General features: G+C 41.9%; 1 protein-coding gene across 1 annotated transcript; it reads left to right on the top strand.

Annotated features, from left to right (window-relative positions):
* Positions 1–1,686: 1,686 nt before the first annotated feature.
* On the top strand, positions 1,687–14,300 carry cyp11c1 (cytochrome P450, family 11, subfamily C, polypeptide 1; the record flags this gene model as incomplete). The annotated part of the gene is made up of 13 exons (XM_080472467.1): positions 1,687–1,950; positions 2,171–2,549; positions 3,589–3,676; positions 4,520–4,718; positions 6,921–7,137; positions 7,229–7,384; positions 8,973–9,187; positions 11,003–11,206; positions 11,306–11,487; positions 11,577–11,743; positions 12,751–12,829; positions 12,937–13,158; positions 14,190–14,300. Exons 2-13 carry the CDS (start codon positions 2,326–2,328, stop codon positions 14,298–14,300), a joined length of 2,064 nt encoding a protein of 687 aa, XP_080328593.1. The 5' UTR covers positions 1,687–1,950; positions 2,171–2,325.
* Positions 14,301–15,488: the final 1,188 nt, after the last annotated feature.

Genomic DNA, 15,488 nt, shown 5'->3' with positions numbered 1-15,488 from the left:
TATTTACCTGTGTATTCCCCAAAACAAGAGCCACGTGTGTGTGATCACATGTTCTTGTGTGTGATGGTGATTCACTTTAACCCTTTAAAGTGAGTTCGTGTTTTGTTTGGGAAATCCTTGCAGGGCCACGACCTCAACGCCATCTCTGACCGCTGCTGCTGCTGCTGGTCAGCAGGATTGTGTGTGTGTGTGTGTGTGTGTGTGTGTGTGTGTGTGTGTGTGTGTGTGTGTGTGTGTGTGTGTGTGTGTGTGTGTGTGTGTGTGTGTGTGTGTGTGTGTGTGTGTGTGTGGGTGGGTGGGTGGGTGTGAGTGACAGTCACGTGTTGGATGCTGATCCACCTGAGAATCCTTTAAGACGCTCTCTCTGGTGGGCTCCAGTTGACACTGAATCTCCTGACCAATGATACTGAAATGTCTGTTCAGATGTTCTCACCGCAGCAAGTCATTAAAACTTGCACTGTATACTTGGCTAGTTTCTTCCTGCCACAAATCAGTATTTGAATCAAGTCCCTCACAAATCAGGTTGAAATACAAAAAAAAGTGAGACAGAAAAAGAGAAATGAATCATTAAATATACTGGATTAGACACAGAGAGTAATTTAGATAAAGTTATTGAATATGAAAAAAACAACTGCATTTGCATGTTCACATCAAGAGTAATGTGACATTGCACAGTGGACATCACAAAGTGTTCATTGCTGCATATTTGGTTTGATTATGACATTTTTCTGCAGAATTTTTGTGCTTTTTGAAGTTGTGCCAGCTTTGTAACAAATATCAGAAAACACACCTGTTTTCTACGAGCCGCAGTAATTTGCATGCCCTCATTTAACTCCAGATAATGGTTTGTTCCCCCCCTCTTTTCACAGTGTTAGCTGCCAGTAAAGTGACTCCATATCTGAGCTCAGCAGGGCGTGGCCTCCCCTCGCTGATCCTGTTAAAGTATTAAAGCTTCGTCACCTGTCACAAATTGAAATGACCGGGGAAGCAGGAGGGTGAACAATGGAATGGGTTGGTGGAGATGTGAATGTGCGCTGTCATTGCCAACTCGGGCATGAGAGTAGGCCAAAGAGCAGAAGAAATGAGGAAAAGTGCCTTCTGTCAGAACAGAAGTATACAAATAGAAAAAATATATATATATATATTCAGCAGTGAATATATGAATATAAACCACAGTTCTGGGGCCATTTCTTTAGGTCAGACCTCACTTTGTCACATCCTCTCTGCAGCTCTGTGATCCAGCTGTCGATCCATATTTCTTGTCTCTCCATGATTCAGACTCTGCAGTCTCAGGCCACACTCCGCCCGCCTCGGTGCCTCGTTCTTTCATTTCCTCTCTCCACATCGTTGCTCATCTTTTCATCTCTCAACATTCAGTGAACCAAATACTGATCCTGGTATTAAAGAATATTTTGAGTTATATCAGTGGCTGCAAGTCACCTTCACCCTCCCATTGAAATGCTAAATACAGCACAGAAAATGCTATCGTGGATTAACTTTAATGAGTTTCTCAATTTTGAAACACGTCAGATGATGCTGATGTCTTTGCCTGCATGTGTCACTCGACATGACATGAGCTCACGCCTCTAAATCTTCATCAAAAACACGTGAGTCCCTCGGTGCATTTCCTGCCAGGGCTAACGAGATTCCCCTCATTAAGTCCTTTAAGAGGTAATCTGTATGGGCGAGTTGGGGGTGGTGAGCGGTGGAGCAGGTCTGGAGGAGGGTGACGGAGTGAAGCTGAACCTGAACAGGTAAAAGTCATTTTCTCCTGCGGGACCCGAGAGGACAGGCACAGCAGTTTGTGGAGGTTCTACAAATTCCCATCTGACTACCTCCTGCCTGAAATCTTCCGGGATTGTGTGGCGGAGGTGGCGGAGACCATCTGGCCCGGAGATTTATCAGGATTTTATTCTGTGAGCCCTCAGCCGATTGTGGCCACCTGCATGGGTAAGAAATGTGAGGGCAGTGGGGAGGATCATACTAAAAATAATTGATTTCACAGTGAATATCTGTTGATAGATTTATCACTTTTGTCCTTGTGTAGTTTCCATGTTTGGATTCCAGTGACCTCACTCACTTCCTTTCTTGATAAAGGTTTCATGTGTGTATGTAACCTCTGCAAGCAGGTGTCTGAGCCTCGTCTGACTGCTGTCCTTGTCCTTGAAAGGGCTCAAGCTGAGTTATCGCCGCGAGACGTGACAGTTTGTGCGGTCCGAGCAGCCCAACATGAGCGGAGGAGAAAACCCCTGCAGGTTCACCCAACATCTGTCGAGAAAGTAGGGCTGCGGTCGTTCCCTGTTGTCCCGAGAACTGCGGTCCGTCATGGAGTCTGTGGTGAAGAAGTCCCTGAGGAGGCCCATCAGGAAGCTGACCAGCTGTGTGTCGGGGGCCAATGAGAGGAAGCTCTGCGCCAGGCACAGACGCAAGAGGGGCAGGGGAGGCCGAGGGGGGTGCAGCAGGCCAGGCAGGACCCCTCCTCTCTGCACGGCTCAACCCAGAGACCCTGCAGCCATTCGCTCGTATCAGGCCGACCTGGAGAAGGAGAGGCAAGTGGACAGCATGTGACATGTGGAGACGGGAAAGTTAAAACTACTAGGCCAAAATAGTCACTTTTACATCTGTAAAAACACATTATGCAGTGAAAATGGTTCTGAGTGTATTGACTCTTAGTATATATATATATATATTTTAAATCAACCAGTAGAAAAATACTTCCCTAGTACTTGAAATGTACATTTAGAAAACTACTAATATTAAGCTTTATACTTCATTTTATGACCACATATGACCATATATTTCATACTTATTCAAGACTTACTCACTTAACTTTTATCAATATACATAATTTATCCTTATCAGATGTATATGAAATCTTACAGCAGTGATGTAGCTGGTGGCTGAGGCAGGAGCAGATTCAGAGGGGGGGCATCAAGAGTTTAACTTTGAAGGAGATACCCTCAAGTGACACTGACTGCTCTCTTCATTTAATTCCATTAACCTTTATTTATGCCCTGAGACGCACAGTTCCATTTACAAGCGAGACCTTTATTTGGACAGTTTGCAGCACATCAATCTTGAGCTTAAATCGCCCGATCAAGTTTAATATCTATACTATATGTCTCGGCGGGTTTGGACTCTTCAACTGTCTTATCTACTTGTTCTACTGTTTCACATGAACCATCTGTCTCTTTGTGAAAGGAAAACGTACCAACCAACCTTCTTAAAAGTATTACGGGATAAATGTAATGTAGTTATTTAAAGTATTTATTTGTTCATATTACTTTTTGTTGTCTTTTCCATAGTGAACTTTAATGTCAGGTCCCTTTAGTTTCATTATTCTCTTCAACATCTGCTTCCTTTGTTATTAATCATATGAAACGCTAGAGGTGTAGTTTCTTGTCTATTGTTAACATAAATACACTTGATATGGTAATTTCATAGTTGAATCGAGCCTGAAAGCTTTTGAAGCGTGTGACGTTTATAGAGTCTCTGCTAAAATAAAGTGAGTTATTTCACCTGCGTGGCAGCAGAGGCTCTCAGCTGAACTCCGCGGCGTCTCAGGTGTGTTTGTGTTTGTGTTTACAGGAAGCTGCGGGAAGCAGTGAACGCTCAGAAGAACGCAGAGAGAGCAGCCATGAGGGTTCACTTCAGGAGAAAATATCAGCTGTCTGAGGTTTGTGTTTGCCAAGAGAACAGCAAGCTCGGAGCGAGTTCTAGTCTCGCTCCAGTTTGCGTCAGTCGCCAGGGGCGTCGCCTCACAGACAGAAAACACAGAGTGAGGTTATGAACTCAATGTACAGAAAGTGGATCCTGACAGCGATGTCCAGATGAAAACAGTTTGTTGTTTAGTTTAACTTTAATAGTTTAGTGTCGACAACATTTGCGTTGACAGAGAGAGACAAAAAAAATCAGACAAGCCCATGCGAGTTTTAGGATTTGCAATGTTTTGATCACCTGGAACAGCTGGAAGTAACACACAGCGAGGCTGTAACCAGTACTTACAGCCACATCATAACCAGTCGCAGCTCTGCTGTAAGATTTCCCAGTCTTCAAATGACTTTTGAGAAAAATCAGCTTCACAAAAATGTGCATATTGATGTCACCTGAATAAGTCGACTGATGAAATGATGCATCTAAAGCTTTATAACCTTTGAGTTTGACAGCTTCCTGATCTATTTCTCACTGTCAGCAGTGGGACCTTTCACCCTCCATGAACAAAACATGACTGGCTGGAACAAGGGCTTCGTCATGAATTGCAGAAATATTCATGAATCTGAATCACAACCAACTTTCTTATTATATTTCGCTCATTAAAATTCCCCCTAACATTATGGGAAAGTAACTTTGAAGGACATTTGCAAATAATTCTGCTCTTATTAAAGATGCAGACTTAATTTCCCATGTATTTCTATTGCACACCTCCCAGACATGCAAGTATAGATTACATTTCTTTTCAACTAAAGTAGTATTTATTTGCCACACCGTAACACTTTCTTCCTCCTCCTTCATGATTAAGAACTCCAGGGACACAAACCACCTGAGGTCTGTCGGAGGCCGAGTGTCGCTCCCCGGCGAGCTGTCGAAAATCATTCATCCTGAAACCAAATCCAAGGACGACGGCTTCAACCTGCTGAGCGCCTTTCAAGGCCTCAGCTTTGGCACGGCGCTCTTCGCAGGGAGGAAGCCCAGCAGGACGTCCACTCCTGCGCCAACAAGTGGGGACTCTTGTAAAGTCATGTGATCGATACGCAATCACAGAGATGATTACGACGCCGTGTGCTGATTGTGTCAGTGAGGCGAGGAGCAGGGGGAATGTGGATGATGGCTGCTTAGACACGACTCCTCAAACCGCGTGACTCTAAATGTATATACTATTGATCTCTTTCGTCTGCTAAACAAAGTAATAACAAATATATTGAACTGAGTAAAAGTTCCTGCTTTTATTTTTTTATTTTTTCCTGCAAGTGGGCATGACCATCAATGTTTGGCTTCCTTTGCTAAATGTTGATGTGGGTCCTTTGCAACCTTGTTTCAAGGCAAATTTTTTAAGCTCCTAAAAAAAACCCATCCCTCTACAACATGACCTCAGTGCACAATGTAGTGATATCGGCTTTCGAACACCGTGAGTAAACGGCACGTCGAAGCAGCACTGTTGAAACTTTCCATTTGGTTTTGCTTTGCGTGCTCACTGCAGCTGCGTTCTTCTTACTCCGCCTCTCAGAACTTCAAATAATCTTTGTGTAACACATAATCATGTGAAAAAAAGAAAGAGAGAATACTTACAGTATACTGATGGTGTGTGTTTTAATGAATCACCAATAAGCTTTTGGCATTTCTGAGAAAAAGAAGAAGTTCCATACCAGTGTTTGCAGGTATGACAGCAGCATCATCATCATGGTAAAATACTTAGTATAATTTTACTTAGTGTTCGGTCTATTAGGCAAATTACACTGTGACACAGTTATACCACTCAACAATATTTAAGCTCCAAAACTACTGGATTAAAGAAAAACTTCTGTTTTGATTAATATATGAACAGATACTAAACCAAGAATCAAACTGGCGTTCCTCCCTTGAAAGTCCGAGGTTACACCCATTCATCCATTTATCCACCTAATATTAACTCTTTCAATCTTTCACTGATTTACCACATTAATAATATCATTACAGGTTTAATTGTGACTCTCTGGGACTCTTAATTCTGTCATCTGGGATCACTGACTTCATTAACACTGTTTTACCTTATTGGTCAAGAGCTAATGACCCAAAACCGAATATGATAAATATAATTAAGTAAAAAAAGGATTTATTCTAATAATGCATATCAACTGTTTATAGTTTAGTGAAATGTTACCTCTGAGCATTTTTCAGATTATATCCTGATAATGTTCACTCACATTCTTAACCTTGCAATTATTTAGATTTCATTTTACAATGTTTTAATCATCAACTGCAATATGTTGTTATGTTTTAGGGAGTCCGTTGTGAAACGAGATGATCAGGATGTTGTATGTATGTGTCACTAATATACTGTATCATTAGTTAGAGCTGTTTTAACTAGTTCACAGGACCGACACAGGTCTCTAGTTAATATAGATCCCACTTGGTGATCTATACACAAGTAAGGAACCTCAGGGCCACATGTTGACACCACAACACACAAGTAATGAAATAACATTTCATAATCATGAAATGTGCTCATTTTGTATGATTAGATGATAAATTTGTCTTGTTGTCTGTGATCAGATATTCATTGAGTGATTTGCATCACGTCTACAGATCGTATTGGAGCCAAATGTATCTGTGACGTGTATAAGCCAAAACTTTAAGCTGCTAGTTTCTCGTGATGGCTGGTTTGTTTGAACTGAGCTTATTTCAGAGTGGAAACCGAGCGCTGCCAAGTCGAAGGTTTTTTTTTTTTAAATTGTACATGAAAAGGAAATCAAAAACTCACCAAAGAACCTTGTAACCATCAAATAGATGATTTGTCTTTTTATTCATTGTTAGTTAGACATTATTGAACCTTGTAATAAAGACTTTTTTTTTTTTTTAGCCAGCTGGACTCTTTATTTTCTTCACTCTATATTTGAGAATATATTTATTTGTGCCTGCCCGTCTGGCTGTGTTGTGTTTCTCTTGAACCCTGATGCTCGGATCCATAAATCATCACCTCCTATCGGTTCATCGGGGCGATAAAACACATTCAAGGATGCGTGTGAGGTTGGTGTTGAAGGAGGGAAATAATCTGTCCTGTCGACTGGAGGTGTCACAAGAGGGGAGAAGACGGACGTCTCCGGTGTGGACCATGAAGAGCATGTCCACACGAGTGACTGTGTGTGTGAAAGCGTCACATGCTTCTAGGCCCAGAGATGCGTTCCCGGGTGTTGCGCCTCAACAGAATCTTTGCATGACTGCAGCTGGAACTGTGTTGGGGGGCAATTTGGAAAGGGGAAAAGGGGGAGTGAAAGAGGGCAGAAAAAGAGGAGTGGATGGCCAGGTGAGGAGGTTTGAGGAGATCCCTCACACGGGAAGAAGTGGCTGGCTCAACCTGCTGAAGTTCTGGAGGGAAGATCGTTTCAGACACCTTCACAAACACATGGAGAGGACCTTCAACGCCCTCGGACCCATCTACAGGTAAAACATGTCAGAAACCGTTCCCCCTCTGGTTTGTGAAGCAGCCCTGTCCGTGTGTTCACACCACCCCCTGTGTCGTGTGTGTGTGAAGGGAGAACCTGGGCACCATCAGCAGCGTGAACATCATTTTACCGTCTGACATCAGCGAGGTGTTTCAGTCAGAGGGCCTCCATCCCAGACGGATGACCCTGGAGCCCTGGGCAACGCACCGAGAAATACGCAACCACAGCAAGGGAGTCTTCCTCAAGTCAGTTTGAACTCTTTTCTTTTATTGTCAGCTGAAACTAAAGCCCCCTTCATGGGATGAGTTGGAATAAATGTATAGAATCACTTCATCACGTCCAGAGAAAATGTAATCAGCACTGGAAAATATTTGTTCATCATTTATATTCTACTCGTGTCCTGAATGTTGTTTGCTGTGAAACAAGTCAAGCTGGACCAAAACGGTCCAGTCTGTTTTACCATCTGCCTTTTTTCTTTTTTTAAATCTGACTTAGAGACGATTGTATCGCTGTTCTTTGACTCGAAATTTAACAGAGCTGAAAATTATTCAGCGTCTCAGCACCACAGAAAACTCATTTGATTTGCTCCCATAATACAGAATAAGTAGTTTTTTCACCTGGTACGTTTTTCACATCCAAAAACATTCAGATACATACGTGAAGCTTGAAAATAATTTATTAATTTACCCGGTAACTATTATTTAAAAAAAAAAAAAAAAAACTGGCGGTTCTAAAAAGTATTTATAATGGTTTCATTCAGGCTTCTTCTTTTTCTACATTTCTACTCAATGAGGGGATCAATGAGTAATGTCCTCTGTTTTAAATATTATCTTGAAATTTGTGGCCACTAGATCTTTCTTACTTGAGCGTCAAAGTGAGTTCTTTCAAGAATCAGCGTTTTCTTTTGTTTTTCAACATACATTACGTACACAACATTTATTTTTCCATGTCCAGATGTAACTGCAGCCTGAATAAGCCTCAGCCAGCAGCAGCTGCTCATGAAAAGCAACAGTTCAGCCTATTAGCCTTGTTTTGTTATCACAGTCTCTCTCCTCTGAACTCTGTTTCTGTTGCTCGACTTATAGTTCCTGCTGCCTATTTTATATCTTTTAGTTACAATTTTGCTGTGTAGATTTTTTTCTTTTATGCCACATTTTACTATCAGTGAGATAAATATCATGACGTTTTTTCGTTGTTTCTATACCTGCGTCCTGCTTTCATACAGTGTCATCTCGTGGTCGCAGATGTTTTTTTTTTCTTTCTATGTAAGTTGCTTCTCAGTCACATGACCAGTGGTAATTAGTTTTCATGAATGAAAACAAGTTAAGGAGCTGCTGTCCCGCTCTCTGAGGTGGCTGTTATTTTTAACCAACATCTTGCACCTCAGCAGAGCCGTCTGCATGCTGTCGCAGCGCGGCTCAGCTGTTTGGTGCTTCTCCTTTAAGTCACTCTTTTTTTTCCCATTAAGCTGTTTATTTTAAGAAGCAGCAATGTTGCATGCATGACTTCCTAGAATGCATCCACCTTGCTGGAGCAAGCGCATGTGAACAGATTGAAGTTTAATAATGACAGATTATAGACAGAATGAAAAGATAATCAGGTATGAATATTTTGTAAGGTTTCCAACGCTGCAGATCTGGCACCACAAAAATCACCAAAGAATTCCGTCTGGGCTCAATCACCAACAGCGAACCACTTTGACTTAAAGATGTGCTTTAAAAAACAACACATCCATCTTTGTCCCTATACACTCACTGCCTCTGCCTCTCGATGACTGAGCTGCGGTGAAACGGTTCGACTTTAATGTCTCACTCTGCAGTCGTCTCTCCACAGGAATGGCGAGGCGTGGAGAGCCGACCGTCTGCAGCTCAACAAGGAGGTGATGATGAGCGCCGCCGTGAAGCGCTTTCTCCCCCTCCTTGATGAGGTGGCGAGGGACTTCTGTCGAATGCTGCACGCCAAAGTGGACCGGGAAGGAAGTAGAGGGACGGGGGAACACAGTCTCACCATGGATCCCAGTCCTGACCTCTTCCGCTTTGCCCTGGAAGGTCAGAGGTCAACATCCTCCGTGATTTGTGTTTAGTTTTAGGACTGAACGACTCCATGATTACCAGGGTTTGTTTTTTTTTTATCTGGGGATAGTGAATTGTTGTCAAGATAAATGTAAAAAGACAGATGTCTCTCGGAAAATTTCCTCTCCTCACTGTTCATTCAGCAACGATCGACCTTGAATCCCAATAAAAGAGGAGGGTATGGATTGTGTGGCCTCCCTCCTTTTGACAGGCTTCCATTCAGCCTCGCTATCAGCTTTTCGAGTCGACTCCCAAATGCTGACGTAAACTGTGACAGCTCCTGACGTCAGAGGAATTATACAACCTGCATCATCTCTGTTGAAATCTCCAACCAACAACATCCTTCGATTGCACACGTCTCCCTGCTTCTGCTCGCTCAACTCCAGTTTTAAAATATTCGCTCCCTGTATGAGAACTAATCCCCAATCCAGCCCAGGGCATATCTGTCCTAACATATCCTAGACGTAGGAGGTCAAGGAGAACATGCACCTTTAAAAATAGCGGCGCGAATAGAGATGATCAAAGCTCCAGGATTCTTTCGGCAGGTCTGCTCTTTTCAGGAGCCTATCTGCAACATGCCACATTCACAAGTGTGAATGCCTGCGTGACTCAGTGGGCCACGCAGTCGTTTGCATCTGTGTGTATGTGAGGGGGAGCTGATGACTTTGAGTCATGTTGCTCTGCTCCTAATGGGCCAAAGCACGCCAAGCCCAGTGCTAAGCCGCAGAAAGAATAAGCCGAGAAGAAACGCAACTCCAGTGGCTGGTGTCCGGTTAATAACAGACATGTCTGATAGGTGATGGATGAGAGAGAGAGAGAGAGAGAGAGAGAGAGAGAGAGAGAGAGAGAGAGAGAGAGAGAGAGAGAGAGAGAGAGAGAGAGAGAGAGAGAGAGAGAGAGAGAGAGAGAGAGAGAGAGAGAGAGAGAGAGAGAGAGAGAGAGAGAGAGAGAGAGGGGGAGATTTGATATGGGCAGTCAGAAAACATATTTGTTTCTTGGTGAGGAAAAGGATTGGAGGAAAGTCTGCTCATATAAAGAAAAATGAAATGTCTGAAAAAAAGGTTATTTTGGTGGACGACTTGTAGAATATTTGTCATCGATAGGACCAAGTAATCCTTTAAAACCTGAATCTGCATGCAGAAAATCCTTTCAAAAACCTGTCAACCTAATGACCATTGTTGTCATTGAGTATAATAATAATGATAATAATAATGATAATAATAATAGGATGATGATGATGATGATGATGATGATGATGATGATGATGATGATGATGATGATGATGACAAAAATTGAGAAAGAATCAAAAAAATCTAAAAATTACAAGCATGTCTAATTTTTTCCAAATATTACTTTTTGAATATTTTGGTCTACAGCATATATGGATTGTACAATAACAGAAATATATTAAGATTATTGTTCATAATTCATCACACAGAACATATATGAGCAGGAGGGTTGACCACAGAGGAAACAGAGATGGTGCTTTAGTCTGTGGTCAACTCTCCTGCTAATATCTGTTTTGTGTGCTGGATGATGAATAGAAATGTTGTATTTTCTGCATTACTGAATATGATGTTCGTGGAGGGAGAACTAGTAATGATATGGCTGAGAGTGAACATGATAACACGAGTGCTGGAGCTGATTCAGAGCAGCAACATTTTCCTCATCCATAGAATATTATTTATGAATTGCCCAAGTGAAATCTTCAAATGTTTGAAACATTTTAAAAGATATTCTATGAACATAAAACAATGTACTTGTGCCACTTGTGCCATCCTCCCTCTACAGCCAGCTGCCATGTGATCTACGGGGAGCGTATTGGCCTCTTCTCCTCCTCTCCTTCTGTGGAGTCTCAGAAGTTCATCTGGGCTGTGGAGAGAATGCTTTCCACCACCCAGCCTCTCCTCTACTTACCCCCTCGCCTGCTGCTCCGCATCGGTGCTCCCCTGTGGACGCAACACGCCACTGCATGGGATCTCATCTTCAGTCATGGTAGAAGAGAAGAACCACAAGTGTTGATGAGAGTCCTGGCTCAGTGTCTTCAATCACTTTGAGTTATGACCCACTCACCCTAACCTTTGCTTCTTCCAGCGGAGGCGAGGATACAGAAGGGGTACCAACGCCTGTCATCATCCCAAGGTCGAGGGCCTGAGGCCGGGGCAGCTGGGGGCCAGTTCACCGGGGTGCTGGGGCAACTCATGGAGAAAGGGAAACTTTCTCTGGAACTCATAAAAGCCAACATCACTGAGCTGATGGCTGGAGGGGTGGACACGGTGTGTGTGTGTGTGTGTGTGTGTGTGTGTGTGTGTGTGTGTGTGTGTGTGTGTGTGTAGTTCTGAGTCAGGTCTCATCCTCTGTGCAGACAGCTGTGCCGCTGCAGTTCGCCCTTTTCGAGTTGGGACGAAACCTCGACGTGCAGGAGATGGTGAGGCAGCAGGTGAGGGCATCGTGGGCTCAGGCGGGTGGAGACCCTCATAAAGCCCTGCAGGGGGCGCCACTACTGAAAGGAACAATCAAAGAGATTCTCAGGTAAAAAATTGTTTTATTAAACTCTTGTGAATATGCTTTGTTGTACATTTTTCTGAGCACTTTAAATAAATTTGTAATTTCTCTACTCACAAATCAGGACAGTGGGTACATTTAGAAAAGGCAACTTTTCTCCTACTATGATGTACCATGATTTTATATCTAAAAGATATATACAATTCTTAAAGTCCATTCCTTCAGGGATTTTCATAGTCTTGCTTGAACTCACTTCTTGGGTCATTTAAAATTGTAAGGCTGCTAACAATGTAATTGAAGCTGAGCCAGTTAGTAGCTCAAGAAATCTGTTTGGGTGAACTTTGGAATGGAATTTATTTTGTGTCAAACTGCTTTTTACGACCTTTCTGTTTGTGATAAATACAGTTTTATTCTGGATTACAGTATCGCAATAGAAAGAACCCAACATTAAAATGCAGGTTTCAGATGTTGCTGTGCAAATACAAACAAAAACACAAATTGGCAACTCCTGAGATTACTGGAACACACATGGCTTTGGGTGGATGTGGCAGCAGCTCTTGCATCAGCAGACTGACAAGGTAGACATTTTTATTCAAACCATTCAAAAAAAAAAAGTCTCACAAACCAGATGACACACAATGGTTGAATCAAGGATAAACAATATTTAGTATGCTATTTTTACAATGTTTTATTCGTGCTATCTCGGGCTGCATCTATTTTATACACATCAATGACTTTATTCTAACCTTTAGCAAAAAACATCATGTGTGACCTAAAAGCAGTCACACCCAGAGGTGATGGAGAAAAGACGAATTGTTCTTTGAGATCAATAGAGCGTGAAGACCAGACCATACTCTGAGCCCCAGAAAAGCTGTCTGGAGTGTTTTCTTGGGCAGGTGTTCTCCTCCAGCAGCTGAAATGAGAATTGATTACCACTAGTACTGTGTGAGACACGCGAATGGGAAGTCAAAGGTAAAACATGCATCTCTGTGTGAGAGTCTGATGATGTTTTGTGTTTTTGTGATGTTTGTCAGGTTGTACCCGGTGGGAATCACCGTACAACGTTATCCCGTCAAGGATATCGTTCTCCAGAATTACCACATACCTGCTGGGGTGAGTCTTCATATGCCGACTCTCATGTTTTCTCCTCAGTTTGTACTCATCTACTTTTTCAGAGGAGCAATTCATTCCCATGTGTGCTGTGGTCTCCTCTCTCTCAGACAATGGTCCAGGCCTGTCTCTACCCGATGGGACGGAGTGCCAAGGTGTTTGAGGATCCTCTTCGTTTTAACCCTGCCCGGTGGGGCAGCAGCAGGGAGGAGGGGCAAGGAGGAGGAAGAGGAGGAGGAGGAGGGTTTCGCTCTCTGGCCTTCGGGTTTGGGGCGCGGCAGTGCGTAGGAAGGAGGATTGCTGAGAATGAGATGCAGCTTCTGCTCATGCATGTGAGTGGAAGCGATAGATAAAAGAAGGAAATGAGAATAATGATGAGAGACGGATTAGAGAAGAGAGGACGTGACACAAGATGGGAAGAGAGCATGAAAATGTGGTGTGGAAAGACAGACAGGGGATTTGAGCGGTCGTGTCTGTTTACCAGTAAAGTTTTCACTAAAGTAAAAGTTACAAGAGTAACAAACATAACAAATACTGGAGTTGAGGAAAAGCACTGACGATTTGAGGATGAATCATTTCAAAAAGCACCAGAATATTTTATGAGATCACAGAAATCAAAAGTTTTCAATGCAGCAGCAGAAATCCGGGATCATGGGAAGACTTTTCCCTCAAAAAATTGATTTTCTTTCTAAAAAATATTTTTCGGAGTGATTAAAAAATAAACGAATAGAGGGTAAAAAATAGATTTATTGTAAGTCTATTGGAAATGAACAGAAATTCAAACTTAATTTCATTGCAAAACCATAAATGTAACAGTTGAACCGTTAAAGACTTGATGCTTCATCAAATTACATAAAAAATATGTAACTGGCATGAGAATTGTGCTTTTTCTTGCCTAAAGATCACAACAGTTTCTAACTGTTACCTTATGATGTGACAAAACAATTGGAAGTCCAGAATTTAGCCCAAAATTTTAATGACGCACGTTGTAGTTCAAGCTGTGTGAGCTGGGAACGATAATCCCACACTTTAAAACCTCTTTGATAATCAAATGTTGGATAGAGGAGTCAAAAATATAAAAGATGTTTTTGGTTTTTTTTTACAAAAGGATTTTAGTCAAGTCACTCAACCTATGAGACGCAGAGTATAAAACACATTTCATTTAAACTTGTAATGAAATTTTAATTTAAAAATCAAGGTTGGTTCATTGAGTTTTATTACATGTATTTATCTCTATTAAGACAGATTTCAACATGAACGTGGTTCCTCTAAATATGTGCTCTGCTCTCCCCTCTCTCTGTCATGACACCACCCCACCCCCACCCCCACCCCCACCTGCCATTTCCCACCTCCTCCTGTTTAGATCCTGCTGAGCTTCCAACTCAGCGTGTCGTCCTCAAAGGACCTGGAAACGACAGTTACCCTCATCCTCCAGCCCGAGACTCCACCGAGCATCACGTTCAGCAAGCTCTGACACACACATGCACACACGCACGCACGCACGCACACACGCACACACACACACACACACACACACACACACACACACACACACACACACACACACACACACACACACCTCATTTATTTTGGGTCATTTCCTGAATCAGAACTTTATTTCTCACAATATTTTGTTATAATATCTGAACAAGCTAAACTGCACAGGTTTTATTACAATTACAATTTGAATGGCTCGCTGATGTAAAATGATTCGTTAGCTATCAATAAAAATGTCAAGCTATTTACAAGTGGTTCAATTATTTATTGATTTATTTGCTTGTCCTAACCAATCAGCATTGAACATTTCATTTTGAAATATACATGAACTGGAAAATTTGTGATGTAGTTAAATTGTTAAATGAGCTGCCATTTGATCATAATCGTCCATTTACAATCATGTTCGCAAGCATGAAGCCTGTGTTTGTTGTTTTTCATGGCTGTAACACAGATTTTACCACCCCTGAAATCAGGAACTTGGACTTTCATTGGTCTTAAATCCAGACTAAAGACCTCTCTGTCTAAAATCCCCTAACACATTTCATTTTCCTCTGTTCAGTTTATGATATTCATACAAAAATGAACCAATGTGAATGTGAGAGAACTGTAAACACAAATGACCACAGTTAAATGTTTCATTTCTGACTGAACTCTGCAAACATTACTAAGTTGCTTTTTCCCTTCATATACGATTTGTATACTGTAATAGTGGGAAGAAAAAATAAATAAATAAAAATCTTCTTATTTGGCTACATTCTGTGTGAATTTGTAAAAAAAAAATGCTGGTGTTTTTCTTTCTTTTTTTTCCATAGGCTATAACTGAACCTGGGATCGGTGTACTTAGAAGGATATTGGTTCAAAACTGGGTTGGGCCTTTCTTTATTGGGTTTGCATTTGTTCCCCATGTGTGCATGGTTTTCTCCAACAGTCCAAAAACCATGCATGTGAGGTTAATTGGTGACACTAATTTGCTCTCAGTGTGAGATTCTGTCCGCGGTGAACCCAGTCAGCTGAAATCAGCTCCAGAGTCCAGTGATCCTGAACTAAATAAAGAGGTATAGACGAGGATTGGTGGATACTGAAGCCCAGTAGTGTATTTCTTTATAGGAGAGAACATCATTTTAAGTAGTTTATTTACTTCCATCAATGCATGTTACAAAATGCT

Source organism: Lipophrys pholis (genome assembly GCF_963383615.2).
Source record: "Lipophrys pholis genome assembly, chromosome: 9".
Taxonomy (NCBI): Eukaryota; Metazoa; Chordata; class Actinopteri; order Blenniiformes; family Blenniidae; genus Lipophrys; species Lipophrys pholis.
This window is presented reverse-complemented; position numbering and strand designations above follow the sequence as displayed.